Genomic DNA, 12,826 nt, shown 5'->3' with positions numbered 1-12,826 from the left:
TGCTGTGAAGGGTTCAAGGAATTCAACTCTTAGAGTATGGCATCGGTTTAAAGATCAACCCTACAAGTAGCAGGTCACATGTACCAGTTCTAAGGATGGGGAGAGGAAAGGATAATAGGAGAGAAGACTGGAATCATTTATCGGCTCTAAGTCTCCACATTCCATTTCCTGAAAGATCTTCACACTTCCTTTCTCCCAAGACAAATTTTCTCTGGCCACATAGTTCAAAAAGTGAAGAATTCAGCTATATAAATACCAGAAGAGAGTTATAAGAAAGAAGGGGGTGGAGGTGAGCAAAAAGCTTGTGGTTTTTAATTACAATTCCCTTTTTATCAGTTATTTCTCTCCAGTGTTAAGTTTCCTACAAATTTAAGAACTGAAGAAGTGAAAGACTCCTTGAACTAACTATGCTGGTCCATCCTGACAGAAATGAACATTTTTCTAGAGCACTGATGCTCTTAAACACAGTTACTGCTTTCCTCACTCTTCAGAAAAAACAAAAAACTCTTAACTGACACAAGTGAAAAAGTTTAAATCAAATGTAATGTACTTACATCACTATGAGAGGTGCTAGGCTCTTCATCATCACTGCTGACCAGATCAATATATTCAAGAACAGGTCTTAATGGTCCTTCCTATAAACAGAATTGAAGAAATGCCTATCATGAACATCATTTAAACCAAACCAGAATTTTAAACAATGTTCTTTGTTGGGATTGGTTCTGAGAAGGAACACATACAAGTAGTAGAAAAAAAAAACCAAACAAACAAATTATAAGCAAAAGTAACTATTCAGAGTTTTTTTTTTTTGAATGAGCCAGGCATGATGGTACATGCCTACAGTACTAAGCAGTTTAAAACTGAGGCAGGATGACTACATGTTCAAGACCAGCTGGACTATATCACAGCAAATTCTAGACCATGGCCTACAAAGTGAGACAGTATCTTTAAAAAGAAATGGGGGGCACCTAAAAGTTAACCCTAAACCCACAGGGTACCACGACCCAGTGCGTTTCACCTAGGATGAGTACCAACAGTAAGATATCCAAATTTGTGATCACAGAGATCTTTGACCAATAACTTAGCTTCATTCCCTAAACTTAAGAGAGTAAAACATTAAACCCAGATTCTTCTCCAATCTTCTTCCTATTCTTATGCTAGGCTAAAAGTCCAGCTCTCGATTCAATAGGCAAAAAGGAATTAGTAAGTAACATCACAATGGGAATAACATTATAGGAACACCACAGAAGAATACAAAAACTGGGAAAACAAGATAACTTATTAGTACAGACACACAATAATGTACAACTTTTAAAGGTAATGATAAAAAGAGTGAAGTGCACCTAAGAGAACCTGGGCACAATGGAAAAAAAATAGATGAGAAAATTAAATCTTATCCAAAGAACCAAAACTAACCAACCAACCAAACAAACAAACAAACAAACAAAAAAACAAAATCAAGAAATCAAAGTAGTTCAAATGACTAAAAATATGCCAACGCCAGCATTGCAGATGTACACAAAGGTGCCTGGCCAACAACTGAACATGCAGGTCTGTAATTTAGGGGTATGAACATTTTGGGAGCGAGATTTGGAAGATGCTCCCCGCCCCCCACCCCAAGAAAAACTACTAAATTCTCAACTAAACCGAAATAATTACAGCCAATATAAAGTCATCAGTGCAGAATATGGGCAAAAACACTGAGCACCAAAACTACTATGACTTTTGAAAGAGAAATGTTAAATAAAGCTTTGTAAGCACATAAACCATACCGTAAAAGACAAAGAGAGCAATATAAAAACCAAAAACAAAAACCTCTAAAATCTACAGTATGACTGGTATATGCCTATTTTGTTAGCACTGGGGGATAATGTAGAAGTTCAAGGGCCAGGCTGGGCTATGAAGTGAGAACTTGACTCAAATTTTTAAAATCTAATACACTGAAATAAAAGGGAAGGGGGACATAGGAAAAAAACACAACTGATCTTAAGAGATCATAGAGGGAAGAAGGCTGCTTGCTGTAGACAGAAGGTAAGAACATCTAGCTCAAGATTCTCTCCCTCCAGATCGTGTTTTTCTCTCAGGTTTTAATAAACCATAAATCACCATCCTTCTGGATAGTGATCTGGACATCAAGATAAAACTGGTGAGCAAAACTTTAAAACCATGAAATGTGATAAAGGAACTGGAATTTTTGCTCAAGCTGTTAAGATGAACATTCATGGGGGGGGGGGGGGGATAATCACATGGTCAACAGAGATGTATCATCTACTTTAAGACTAAAGTCTACTCTTGGTACTGATATTGTCCAATCATTGATCATATGTTCAAATTCAAGAAGGCAGTAAGAAAGATGAAAATGGATCTGCTTTGACCATTGATATTATCACCATAGTCTGGATTATTCAAGCAATGTTATTTAGGAACTTGTTACACTATACTCCACTTTCTGGTTTATTTCTGACAAATAGGGTCTATGAAGCCTGGGTGGCCTGGAACTTTTTTATGCAGCCCATTCTGGCCTCAAATCCACAATCTTCCTCAGCCTCCTAAGTACAGGATCACAGGCATCATAGCTGTGTCGTCAGACCTGACTTTTAGGAACTTAATACTCTACACAGGTATAATGAATCGAGACAGTCTCCAGGTAATAACACAAACACAGAGGTATGGGTAGAATTTCCATAAATAAAAAAGAGAAATGGGTCTTAGTATACACCTATAGTCCCAGCACCGAGAGTCTGGTAAGTTCTAGGCTAGCCAGGCTGTAATACTTAGGGAATTGCAGGCCAGAGCCAGCTGGACATTACAGAAATCTATCAAGAAAATGAAAATAAGCTGGGCATGTGTAGCACAGGCCTGTAATACAGGACATGCTATAAGTTCAAGGCCAGGACTAAATAAAGAATATGCAAGGGATTGGTGGTGCAACCTGGTGGTGGGGATCTTAACATGCACAAGGCCCTGAGGTTCAATCCCCAGTACTAGGGAAAATAAAAAAGACTTAAGTCAGGTGTGATAGCATATATCTAAAATCCCAGCATTCCAGAGGCAAAGGCAAGAAGGTTATTAAGTTCCCAAGACCAGCCCAGGCAAAATGCTGGCTCAAATATACAAAATTTAACAATTCTTAAAATATAAAGATACATATGGCCAAAAATAAGATCAGATAGATAAAGCAAGACTGCAAGACTACCAGAACTTTACTACTAAATCATTTCACTGATATGCAACTGTTGCTGAACTATAAAAGATAATTTCATACAATTTAGTCATTAAGACAAAATAATAAAAAATACCCAGGACAAGAGAAAACAAAAGGGGGGGGGATTCACTTATGCAACAAATGATTACTAACTTACAAGGGATAGAATGAGACAAGGAGAACTTGAAGACTGTACTTGACAGGACTGAGAAGACCCTCCCTACTCTTGAGCAGCACCATCCCATGGCCGGTAAGAGGGAGCACAATTTCTGCTTCCTGCCTGTGGACACATGAGCAGCTGCTTCTATATTCCTGCCACCATGTTTTCCTCCCTACTGTGGACTGTGAGCCAAAATAAACCCTTCATTGCATAAGCTGCAGTCAAGCATTTGATGACAGCAATGAGAAAAGTAATACAGGAGACATGAAACGACTGAAAGGAAAATCATAAGCATGCCAAAGAAAAATACTTCTGTGTAAGTAGAGCACACGTTTAACTAATTTGCACTGCAGATACAAAATAAATTAGAGGTAATCCTCCTGCCTCAGTCTCCTGAGTGCTGTGATTACAAGTATATACTACCAAACTGGCTTGTTTTCTCTTGAGATGGGCTCTCACTCCTTACAGTGCCCAGGCTGACCATGAAGTCCCTGTATGTTGCTTGTATCAATAGCTACCCTCAATCTCTCCACCGCTTGGATTTCAGGCACTCACCAAAATCAACTTCCCTTTTATCTTTATTTAAAACTGTTTGCCATTGGAGCTGGAGAGATGGCTCAGAGGTTAAGCACATTGACTGCTCTTCCAGAGGTCCTGAGTTCAGTTCCCAGCAACCACATGATGGCTCATAACCATTTGTAATGAGATCTGGTGCCCTCTTCTGGCATAGAGGTGTACATGCAGGAGGAACATTGTATACATAATAAATCTTTTTTTTAAAAAAAAAACTGTTTGCCATACTGAATCTGAGAAACCAAAACATGTAGTACTCCACTTATTATACTCCTAATGGAGAAAATGTATCTAGCCCCATACCAGGCTCTGTGCTAGGTTTTCCAAATTATATCATCCAATTTCCATAACTGCTTTACAGAGATTCTGATTACTGAAATCATCCTATTATACAGATAATAAAACTGAGTGACATACACGATTGTGCAGTCACTATTAACTGAGAGATACTTTTAAGTATAAATCAAATTTTTAAAAAATTGCTGCTTATTACCTAAGTTTCCAAGTTAACATGTTCCCTTTCAGTAAAAAACAAAAATCACCACTGCCTGAATTATATTTCATAATGTTGCCCAATCAAATAAGTTACTAATTCCTCAAGAAGTAATGTTCACAATACAAATATGAAGAAAAAGATTACCTCCTATAATATTTATTCCTGTAATATTTATAATAACTACCTATGTCCTTAAATTAAATGGTATTTTATATGAACTTATACTACTAATTAGTAAATCAGTCTTATCTCCTCTTGTACCAGTAACAAAATAAAGGATTCAACTCAAAATGCCATTACAATTTAGCAGGAGAGGCTCATGCAGAACATATTAGAAATACAAGACTATTCTAAGTTTTAAAATATATTGCAATAAACTATTTGCATTACTGTAATTAAATACCAATTCTCAAAATGAAAACCACCAATTTTTCTATTTGGAAAGAGATGCTAATACATTAAAATATCATCCACAACTGTTCTACTTCAAAGAAAGAAAAGTTAGGGTTATACCTTACTTCTGTCTAGTTCAAAACTTTCAAATTGTTTCCAACTACCTACTTTTTGGTTCAAATATAGTACCTCATTCAAGATCTGTATCATATGGGCCATCTTTCTCCTATCTTAAAAACTAAAGAAAACATTAAAACACAAAACTACACATATGGCTGTTCTTTCATTTTCATGCCTTTCTTTTTTTTAATTCAAAATGCCATTTTAAACATTCAAGTATCTAGGGACATAGCACTCAACTAGCAAGTAGGAGGAGGCCCTAAAGTCAATCCCCACTAGCGCGCGCACACACATACACAAATAACCAACCACTATTTATAGCAAACTAATATACTATAAAGTCTTATGCCTTTTCTGTACGTGTATGTTATCTGTGTATGTGTGTACATGTGTGAATACATACACATGTGCTACTACAGGCATGCACAAGTCAGAGGACACCTTCCAGTTCTCACCTTCCACTCGGCTGAGGCAGGGTTCCTCTTGTTTCTGCTGCTGTACAGATTTTTCCAAATCTAGTTGGCTGTCACCACGGGATTACAGATGCTCACTTGCCATCACATCTATTTGTTCGTTTATTATTATTATTATTATTATTTTTTGGTTTTTTCGAGACAGGGTTTCTCTGTGGCTTTGGAGCCTGTCCTGGAACTAGCTCTTGTAGACCAGGCTGGTCTCGAACTCACAGAGATCCTGCCTCTGCCTCCCGAGTGCTGGGATTAAAGGTGTGCGCCACCATCGCCCGGCTCCGTTTATTATTTTTTGATGGAGGCTCCAAGGATAAAATTCAGGTCAAGTGCTTTTACTCACTAAGTCCCTGTTCCCTGGACTCCTTGTGTCTTTTTTCTTCTTTCTTTTTCTTTTTTTCTAAGCCTCAATATTATTTTGCTTAATGAGTAGTATAAGAAATCTAGTCAAAAGATGCTTTTGGTCAACTAGAAAGATGGCTCAGGAGTTAGGCTGATACTGGTCTGCCAGGGAACCCGAGTTCAGTTCCCAGCAACCATGCTGCGACACAATAGCACCCGTAATTCCAGGAGTGCAGACACACTTTTTCTGTCTCCACCTGCACACATGGCAAAGTTACTCTCTCTCTCTCTCTCTCATATACACACTCATATACACACACACACACACACACACACACACAGAGTTAAATAATATATTATTATTAATGATGCTTTCTGCATGCATCCTTTCTACTGCAGTATTAATATTCAATCTGGGTGCTCAATGAAATTATGCTTTGAAATTCTGAATCTCTTGTCTTGTTATGAAGATTATGATAGGTTCCCAGCAGTGTGTATGCCTTTATATATAAAGTGGCACTGTGAACAATTCTGTTAGCAGTTATTTAACTTAATTTTTTTTTGGAAGTAAAAAAAAAAATTTAAGGAAAGATGTCCTTTTCCAAAAGAAACCATAAAGATACAAGTTGAACAAAGGGCCATACTGCTAAACAGAAGACATAATTAACAGGCACAAACAAAAAGTTCTTATCAGTGCCATCCTTTCTTGACTGAGGCACTGTCCTAAATGGCTTTCCTGTTGCTGTGATAAACATCAGAACCTAAATCAACTTGTGGAGGAAAGGTGTTCATCCTATACTTCCAGGTCACAGCCCAGCTGTGAGGGAGCCAGACCTCAAAGTAGGAACCAAGAAGGAATGCTCTTACTGACCCTTACTCAAGAGCTCTCTCTCTCTGGCTCATGCTTTTTTAACCCAGCAAATAACCACCTGCCTAGAGACATAATACTCAGTAGGATGGGTCTTCCTGCATTAATCAACCATCCAGAAAATGCCCCACAGACATGCCCACAGGCCAGCTAATCTATGCAATCCCCAACTGAGGCTCCTTCTTCCTACTTGACTCATTTATGTCAAACTGACAATAAAAACTTACCAGAAGAAGCACCACTTATAAAAATATATTACACTGAGAGAACTGGAGAGAAGGTTCAACACTTAAGAGCACTTGCTGCTCTTGCAGAAGACCCAGACTGTATTCTCAACAATCATGTAATGTGGGTCACATCTGGGCTCCAGCAACCACATTGCAGCTCACAACCATCCACAACTCTAGTTCTCGGAAGATCAGAGGCCCTCTTCTGATCTGTGGGCACCAGGTATGCAAGTGTACATATATACAGGCAAAACAGTCACACATTAAGTAAATACATCTTTTTTAAAATCTTAAATTTATCACCATTGCAAATATCAAACAAGGACACCTATGAACCACGTACTTCCCTAAATATTTCAACAAAAGTTAAACAAAGGATTCCCTTTTGCATCTCCATATCTAGATTCTTTAAGTATGCGGTGTGTCTTAGCCTTCATATCACAGAGAGTCTCCTGTCCGATAGCAGTTTACTCCTGTGCAGTTTTAACAGTCGCACAGAAATACCATAATTTCGCTATAAATTACAAGCGAATAATCAAAACCAAGTAAATCAAGACATTACATTATGTTGTTTATACTGAAAAACTCAGACAGAAACCTGGTTTCTTTACTAGATAAGAACTTCCAGAGAAACAGAACTGTGTTACAAAGAACACAAGATTCTGGGGGCTGGAGAGATGATTTAACAGTTAAGAGCACTGCTCTTCCAGAGGTCCTGAGTTCAATTCCCAGCTACCACATAGTGGCTCACAACCTCTCTGTAATGAGATCTGGTGCCCTCTTCTGGCTTGCAGGGGCAGGATACTGTATACATAAATTAATAAATCTTAAAAAAAAAGACAAGATTCTGTTTCTGGATACTTTTTGTCCTGTTAGTAGCAGTGTTCTTTGTTTGTTTGTTTGGGTTTTTTTTTGATAGGGTTTCACTATACAGCACACAGCAGGTCTAGAACTTCCTAAGGAAGCAGCTCAGACTGCCTTCCAATTCAAGATCCTTCTGCGTGGCCTCCCCAGTTCTGGGGTTCTAAATGGATCAAGTAAAATTAAGCTATCGCTAATCATCATTTAAGTGATAGCATTTACAAGCATACACCAAGTTTTATATGTTATACATTCTTTATCCTTGATGTAAACATAGAAATAACTGTGCATTTAAAATAAAATTTAAATATTACTTTTAAAATTCAGATCAATAAATACCCTAATTAACCAGTTAGAAACTATTTTATTTCACAAGATATGAACAATTTACCTTTTGGGGGGGGGGGGCGGGTTTACAAGACAGGGTCTCTCTATCTTTGGCTATCCTGGAACTCATTTTGTAGATACACCTGTCTCTGCCTCCGTGAGGGCCGGGATGTAAGCCTGGCTACAATTTCCTTTTAGAACCTTACTCTTTACATGCTCTATCAATTTCTCAGAAGGCTGTATTTTATAATCAAGAGTTACCCTTCGAGAATATGAAATATCTGTCTTAACGAGTCACAAATGCCTTAATCAAACACATGTTGGAGGGGTAGGATTAATTACCAACATTCTCCTTTCTCCAAAATACTTCAGTCCGCTAGGAAGAAAGAAACAAGTCAATGTATCCCCAAACCTCACTCCAGATCCTCGAAGTTCAAATGAAAAGGACAGAGTGCAGTGTGCAATGGGAAAACTGCCAAGAAATTAACTCTGAGGGCTCCCCTCACAACAACCCCATGAAAACACCATACACAATGGATTGCCACAATGGTTCAATGTCGGGTAGGATATTCTTTAATAGTCACTATTTTACAGTTAGCCAAAACTTCCATATATGTATCACAAGAACAATAAAGAACTATACAGATTTTATAACAAGCTGTAGCTATCTATAGCATTTCAGGAGTGTAAAGAGCAGGGATGTTCTCTGGCTAACTAGTTCTTTAAGAATAGTCAATACAGTCAGGCGGTGGTGGCGTACACCTTTAATCCCAGGATTTGGGAGGCAGAGGCAGGTGAATCTCTGTTGAGTTCGAGGCCAACCTGGTCAGCAAGAGCTAGTTCCAGGACAGGCTCCAAAGCTACAGAGAAACCCTGTCTCGAAAAACAAAAACAACAACAAAAAAAACTCACAAAAAACAAACAAAAAAAAAAAAAAAAACAGCCGGGCGGTGGTGGCGCACGCCTTTAATCACCTTTAATCCCAGCACTCGGGAGGCAGAGGCAGCAGGATCTCTGGGAGTTCGAGGCCAGCCTGGTCTACAAGAGCTAGTTCTGGGACAGGCTCCAAAGCTACAGAGAAACCTTGTCTCGAAAAACAAAAACAACAACAACAAAAAAAACAAACCCAAAAAAGAATAGTCAATACACAAATTTAACCTCTCTAGGTGGCAATCACCCAAAGCTGTTTATCTTCCCCTTTACTCGATAAAGTGTAGAGAGATCCAAATGGCCAAAATGACAATACCTAGGCTCCACCCTGAATTTCTGATTCACCAGATCTGGAGTGGACCCAGGAACCTGCGGGTTCACAAGGCTGGCAGACTACTGTCTCCAAAGATATAAAGTGAGAAAACCACAGCCACGCTCCAGGTGACTGATGCAGGACTCCTCATTGTGACCAACAATTGTACAGTGCTGTAACAAGATGACCTCAGAAGTTAGGGACCTCCTCGAGCAATCTTAGAAGATACACCGCACTGAGATGCTGCCCTCTTTACAGCCCTTTCCTACCTCCTCAGCATTCACCCATCCTGTGTGTCTACAACAAAACAGAAAATGTCCACAGTACAGAATGGATAGACTTAAGATCTGGAAGGGGCCCGTTACGTGCATGACAGTTCTTTAGGCCACCCACTTTGTGAAGTCCACTGAAATTGTTCAGGTATCCCTTCAGGTAAGCCTCCAGGCAGCTCTTCAGGTAGATGTCCTGTGCACCATTGTGTGGCAGCAGGTGACACCCATGCCTATCTGCTGAGTGATGAATGTAGAGGTTTAAGCACACAATGGCTTACCACACGCTTTCACGGGCTCTACTTACACTAACAAACTGAATGTCGTCTTCATTTTCGTCCGTTGTTGATTCAGATGCCTCAGGCCCAGCTGGTGGGGCAGATTCTATTATCTATAAACAAAAGCCAAAACACGCTTATCTATTCAGTCACACACCGATAGGCAGAAATTTTTTTCCAAAGGAACGAGTTTAAGACAAAAGCCCCTGCGGGAACAGCACGAGCACGCACAAATCCGGCTCACAGAACTGCATGGAGGCGGGTTTTGCTAAGGCGTCTGGGAACTGCAGAGACCTAGCCTCCCAGGCGAGCTGCCACAATCCCCCTCCCCGCCTTCTCCAAGAGCGGGGCTGCAGGCTCAAAACCTCCAGGCTCAGGGACGCAGGCTGGAAAACAAGGGCAGCCCACCTCTAATCGTCTCTCACCCTCAGGGCTGCGGCTGCTACAGCTAGCGCGGCCAGGGGCTGGGGGCGGCCGGACCGCCATTGTTGAGGGCTCCACGCAGATGTGCACCAGGCCTGGAGGCCCAGCAATCGCCCCAGTCCGCGGCCCAGCTGAGGCCCTCGGCCTAGAAGACAAACCCTTCGGGGTCGGGCTCGGCCGAGCCAAGGCCCGGGCCGCCGCCACTCACCTCCGGCCCTGGGTCGCCCATTTCTCGCACGGCTTGTCAGCACCACGCTCCCGCCGCTGCTGCTGTTCCCGACGCCGCCGCCACGACTTCCCTCTCGCCCTGCGCCGCGCGACCCGCCCTGCGTGAGCGCCCACGCAGATGACGCCTCAGGCCGCGGGGACGCCAAGCCGCTAGACCCCAAGCGCGGCCTCGCTGCCGCTAGCTTCCAACGCCGCTTTGTACGCTCCCCGCCTTCCTCCCGCCCCGCGAAGGATCCTGGGAGTTGTAGTTCCCACCGGTCTAGAGGCCGCCGACCGCGTGGCCGGGAAAGCGGGCGAGGACCTGGAGCTTGGCGCTCACCAGCAGCTCCGGAAGATGGGGGAGGAGGTGGCGAGGGCCTGATAGAGTTTTGAGTCCACGCGAAATCTCATTCTGCTGCCCCCTTTAACTTGGGGGACACTGACAGGGAAAGAGCTCCCCTGGCAACAAGCGGGGCGAATGGAAAAATGGAGGATTTTTTTTTCCTTTAGCATCTTGGCAAGGGTGGCAGATGCAAGAGCTTATGTGACATTTCTGAGAGGTCGTTAATTCTTGCAGTAGTCTCCCAAAGTGGCTTCCTTGTTGTGCACAGGTTTCCAGACAGGGGTTCCTGTAAACTAAAAGCATTACTATTTAGGTCTTATAGGGCTGCGGGTGGTGATTCATGTCCAGGTTTCTCTCTCCAGGCTAGGTTGAGCTGGTTGGTTAATTTCTTGGAAAATGGGACTCAAACGTGTGGGCATAAGGGGACCAGTGGGAAACAGACCTAGTAAAGTCAGTTAACCTTTTTCAGACCTTTAAGAAAGCAAAGCCCAGTGGTCTTTGTTTCGGGCCAGACGGTTGGTGACCGGAAACACTTTGTTGCCTTTTTTTCTCTTTGACATTTTGGATGGAGGTATGGAATGAATAATTTTAGGTCAAGTTCAAGATATGATGCACTCTTAACCTAGTCTCTTTTCTCACATCTAATATCTCCCAGTGCTAGCAAGTATTGAATCTCTCGGATGGACCAGAGAGAGAATAATAGAAAACCTACATAAATATTAATGTGATTTTTTTCCTGGCTGCCCCGTTTAATAAGAACATGTTTAGAAGCTACGTAACAAAAAGTTAATTTAGCATGGTATAGCAAAGGAGAAAAGAAAAACATAAAATTATGGATAAAACTTGGGAATCTATTTTAGGAAATTAGAAAGGAGGTGGTTCTATATAGTCAGTCTTGTTTGAGAGTGGAAAATTAGTTCAATTACTGGGTCTCCATTCTTGTTTTCTAGAAAGGAAGGGAGAGAGGGGAGGGAGGGAAGGAGGGAAGAAGGAAGGAAGGAAGAATTCAGTCTATAGTTAAGCAGAAGTTTATTTACCAAAACAAAACACATACTCCAAAGAAAATATTTAGGCGTCCCAAAGATGGATTAGAATAACAGCCTAATAGGTTCTGCATTGCAGAATTTAAAGAAATTTTATGAATATTTATGAGATGGGTCATAGTCATAGGATAAAGAAAGCATTTTCCCTTCCAAGTCATGGTGTACTGAGTCTGGCTGCTACATTATTTCTTCCCACAATCCTCTAGAAAAGTCCACAACAGTCTGAGAATAAAAATTCCAGTGTATTTGGTGATGAAATAAAGTCAGGGTCTTTTGAGGATACAGGGCTTCCTTCATGAGTCATCTGTGTGGGCAGCTGGGGGAGTGCTTTGGCCTTCTAGCCTCTGATATGGTGGGAACAGCCTAACTCTGGCTTCAGAGAAGTTTAACTTTACAGGCTCATTCTGAATAGCAGGAGACAGAGCTCTTGAAACAGTTACAGATTCCCCGAAACAGGTTACCCTGTATCTAACTCCTTACCTAGCTAGTATCATTCTTTTCACAAGAAATACAGCTTCCATAATGGAAAGAATATAATCTTTTTAAGGGAAGAAGTACCCCGAAATCTTTTTGTTTGGTAACTTTTTCAGGTTAAAAAAGAATGCAGATCCTTCTTGTGGGTCTAGTGTCCTTGCTCTGTATGTTGGTGGAGTAACCAAGGCTGGTTAAGTTAAGGATGACAGTCTGTTGATCGAAATACCAGATGTTTTTGTTGACTGCTGAACCTCACTGTGGTCCAGCTAGCCGAACAAACTTTCCCGCATACTACTGCAAATGCAGTATAAGTTTTAGAATAGCTGACAATGTTCTTTGAGGGACGTTCTTTTGGTATCTCAAAAACTTAAATATGATAACCACAACACTCTCTTAACTGATGCTATATTACATGATAAAGAAATTGAAGAAAGAAAACACAAATCTTTACAAACATATTCTTAACAAAGCAAGACAGAAGCACTCAAGCCAATTATTATCCTCCTT

The 12,826-nt window shown here is 41.0% G+C and overlaps 1 protein-coding gene across 7 annotated transcripts in view; it reads right to left on the bottom strand.

Moving 5' to 3' along the window:
* Znf451 (zinc finger protein 451) overlaps positions 1-10,676 on the bottom strand; it is a 57,369-nt gene extending 46,693 nt beyond the window's left edge. The window contains exons 1-3 of one of the 7 annotated variants that reach the window (XM_075980511.1): positions 10,461-10,676; positions 9,859-9,942; positions 555-635 (exon numbers count right to left, since the gene is read on the bottom strand). In XM_075980511.1, the coding sequence (XP_075836626.1) occupies positions 555-635; positions 9,859-9,942; positions 10,461-10,481 (186 nt within the window). In that variant the 5' untranslated portion in view covers positions 10,482-10,676. The remainder of the gene's footprint in view (positions 1-554; positions 636-9,858; positions 9,943-10,460) is intronic. The other 6 variants (XM_075980503.1, XM_075980505.1, XM_075980509.1 and 3 more) reach the window with 6 other exon arrangements.
* Positions 10,677-12,826: the final 2,150 nt, after the last annotated feature.

The sequence above is a fragment of the Microtus pennsylvanicus genome, chromosome 7 (genome assembly GCF_037038515.1).
Source record: "Microtus pennsylvanicus isolate mMicPen1 chromosome 7, mMicPen1.hap1, whole genome shotgun sequence".
NCBI classification, from domain to species: domain Eukaryota; kingdom Metazoa; phylum Chordata; class Mammalia; order Rodentia; family Cricetidae; genus Microtus; species Microtus pennsylvanicus.
Note: the sequence above shows the minus strand (reverse complement) of the source record. Positions and strands in the feature narration are given on the sequence as shown.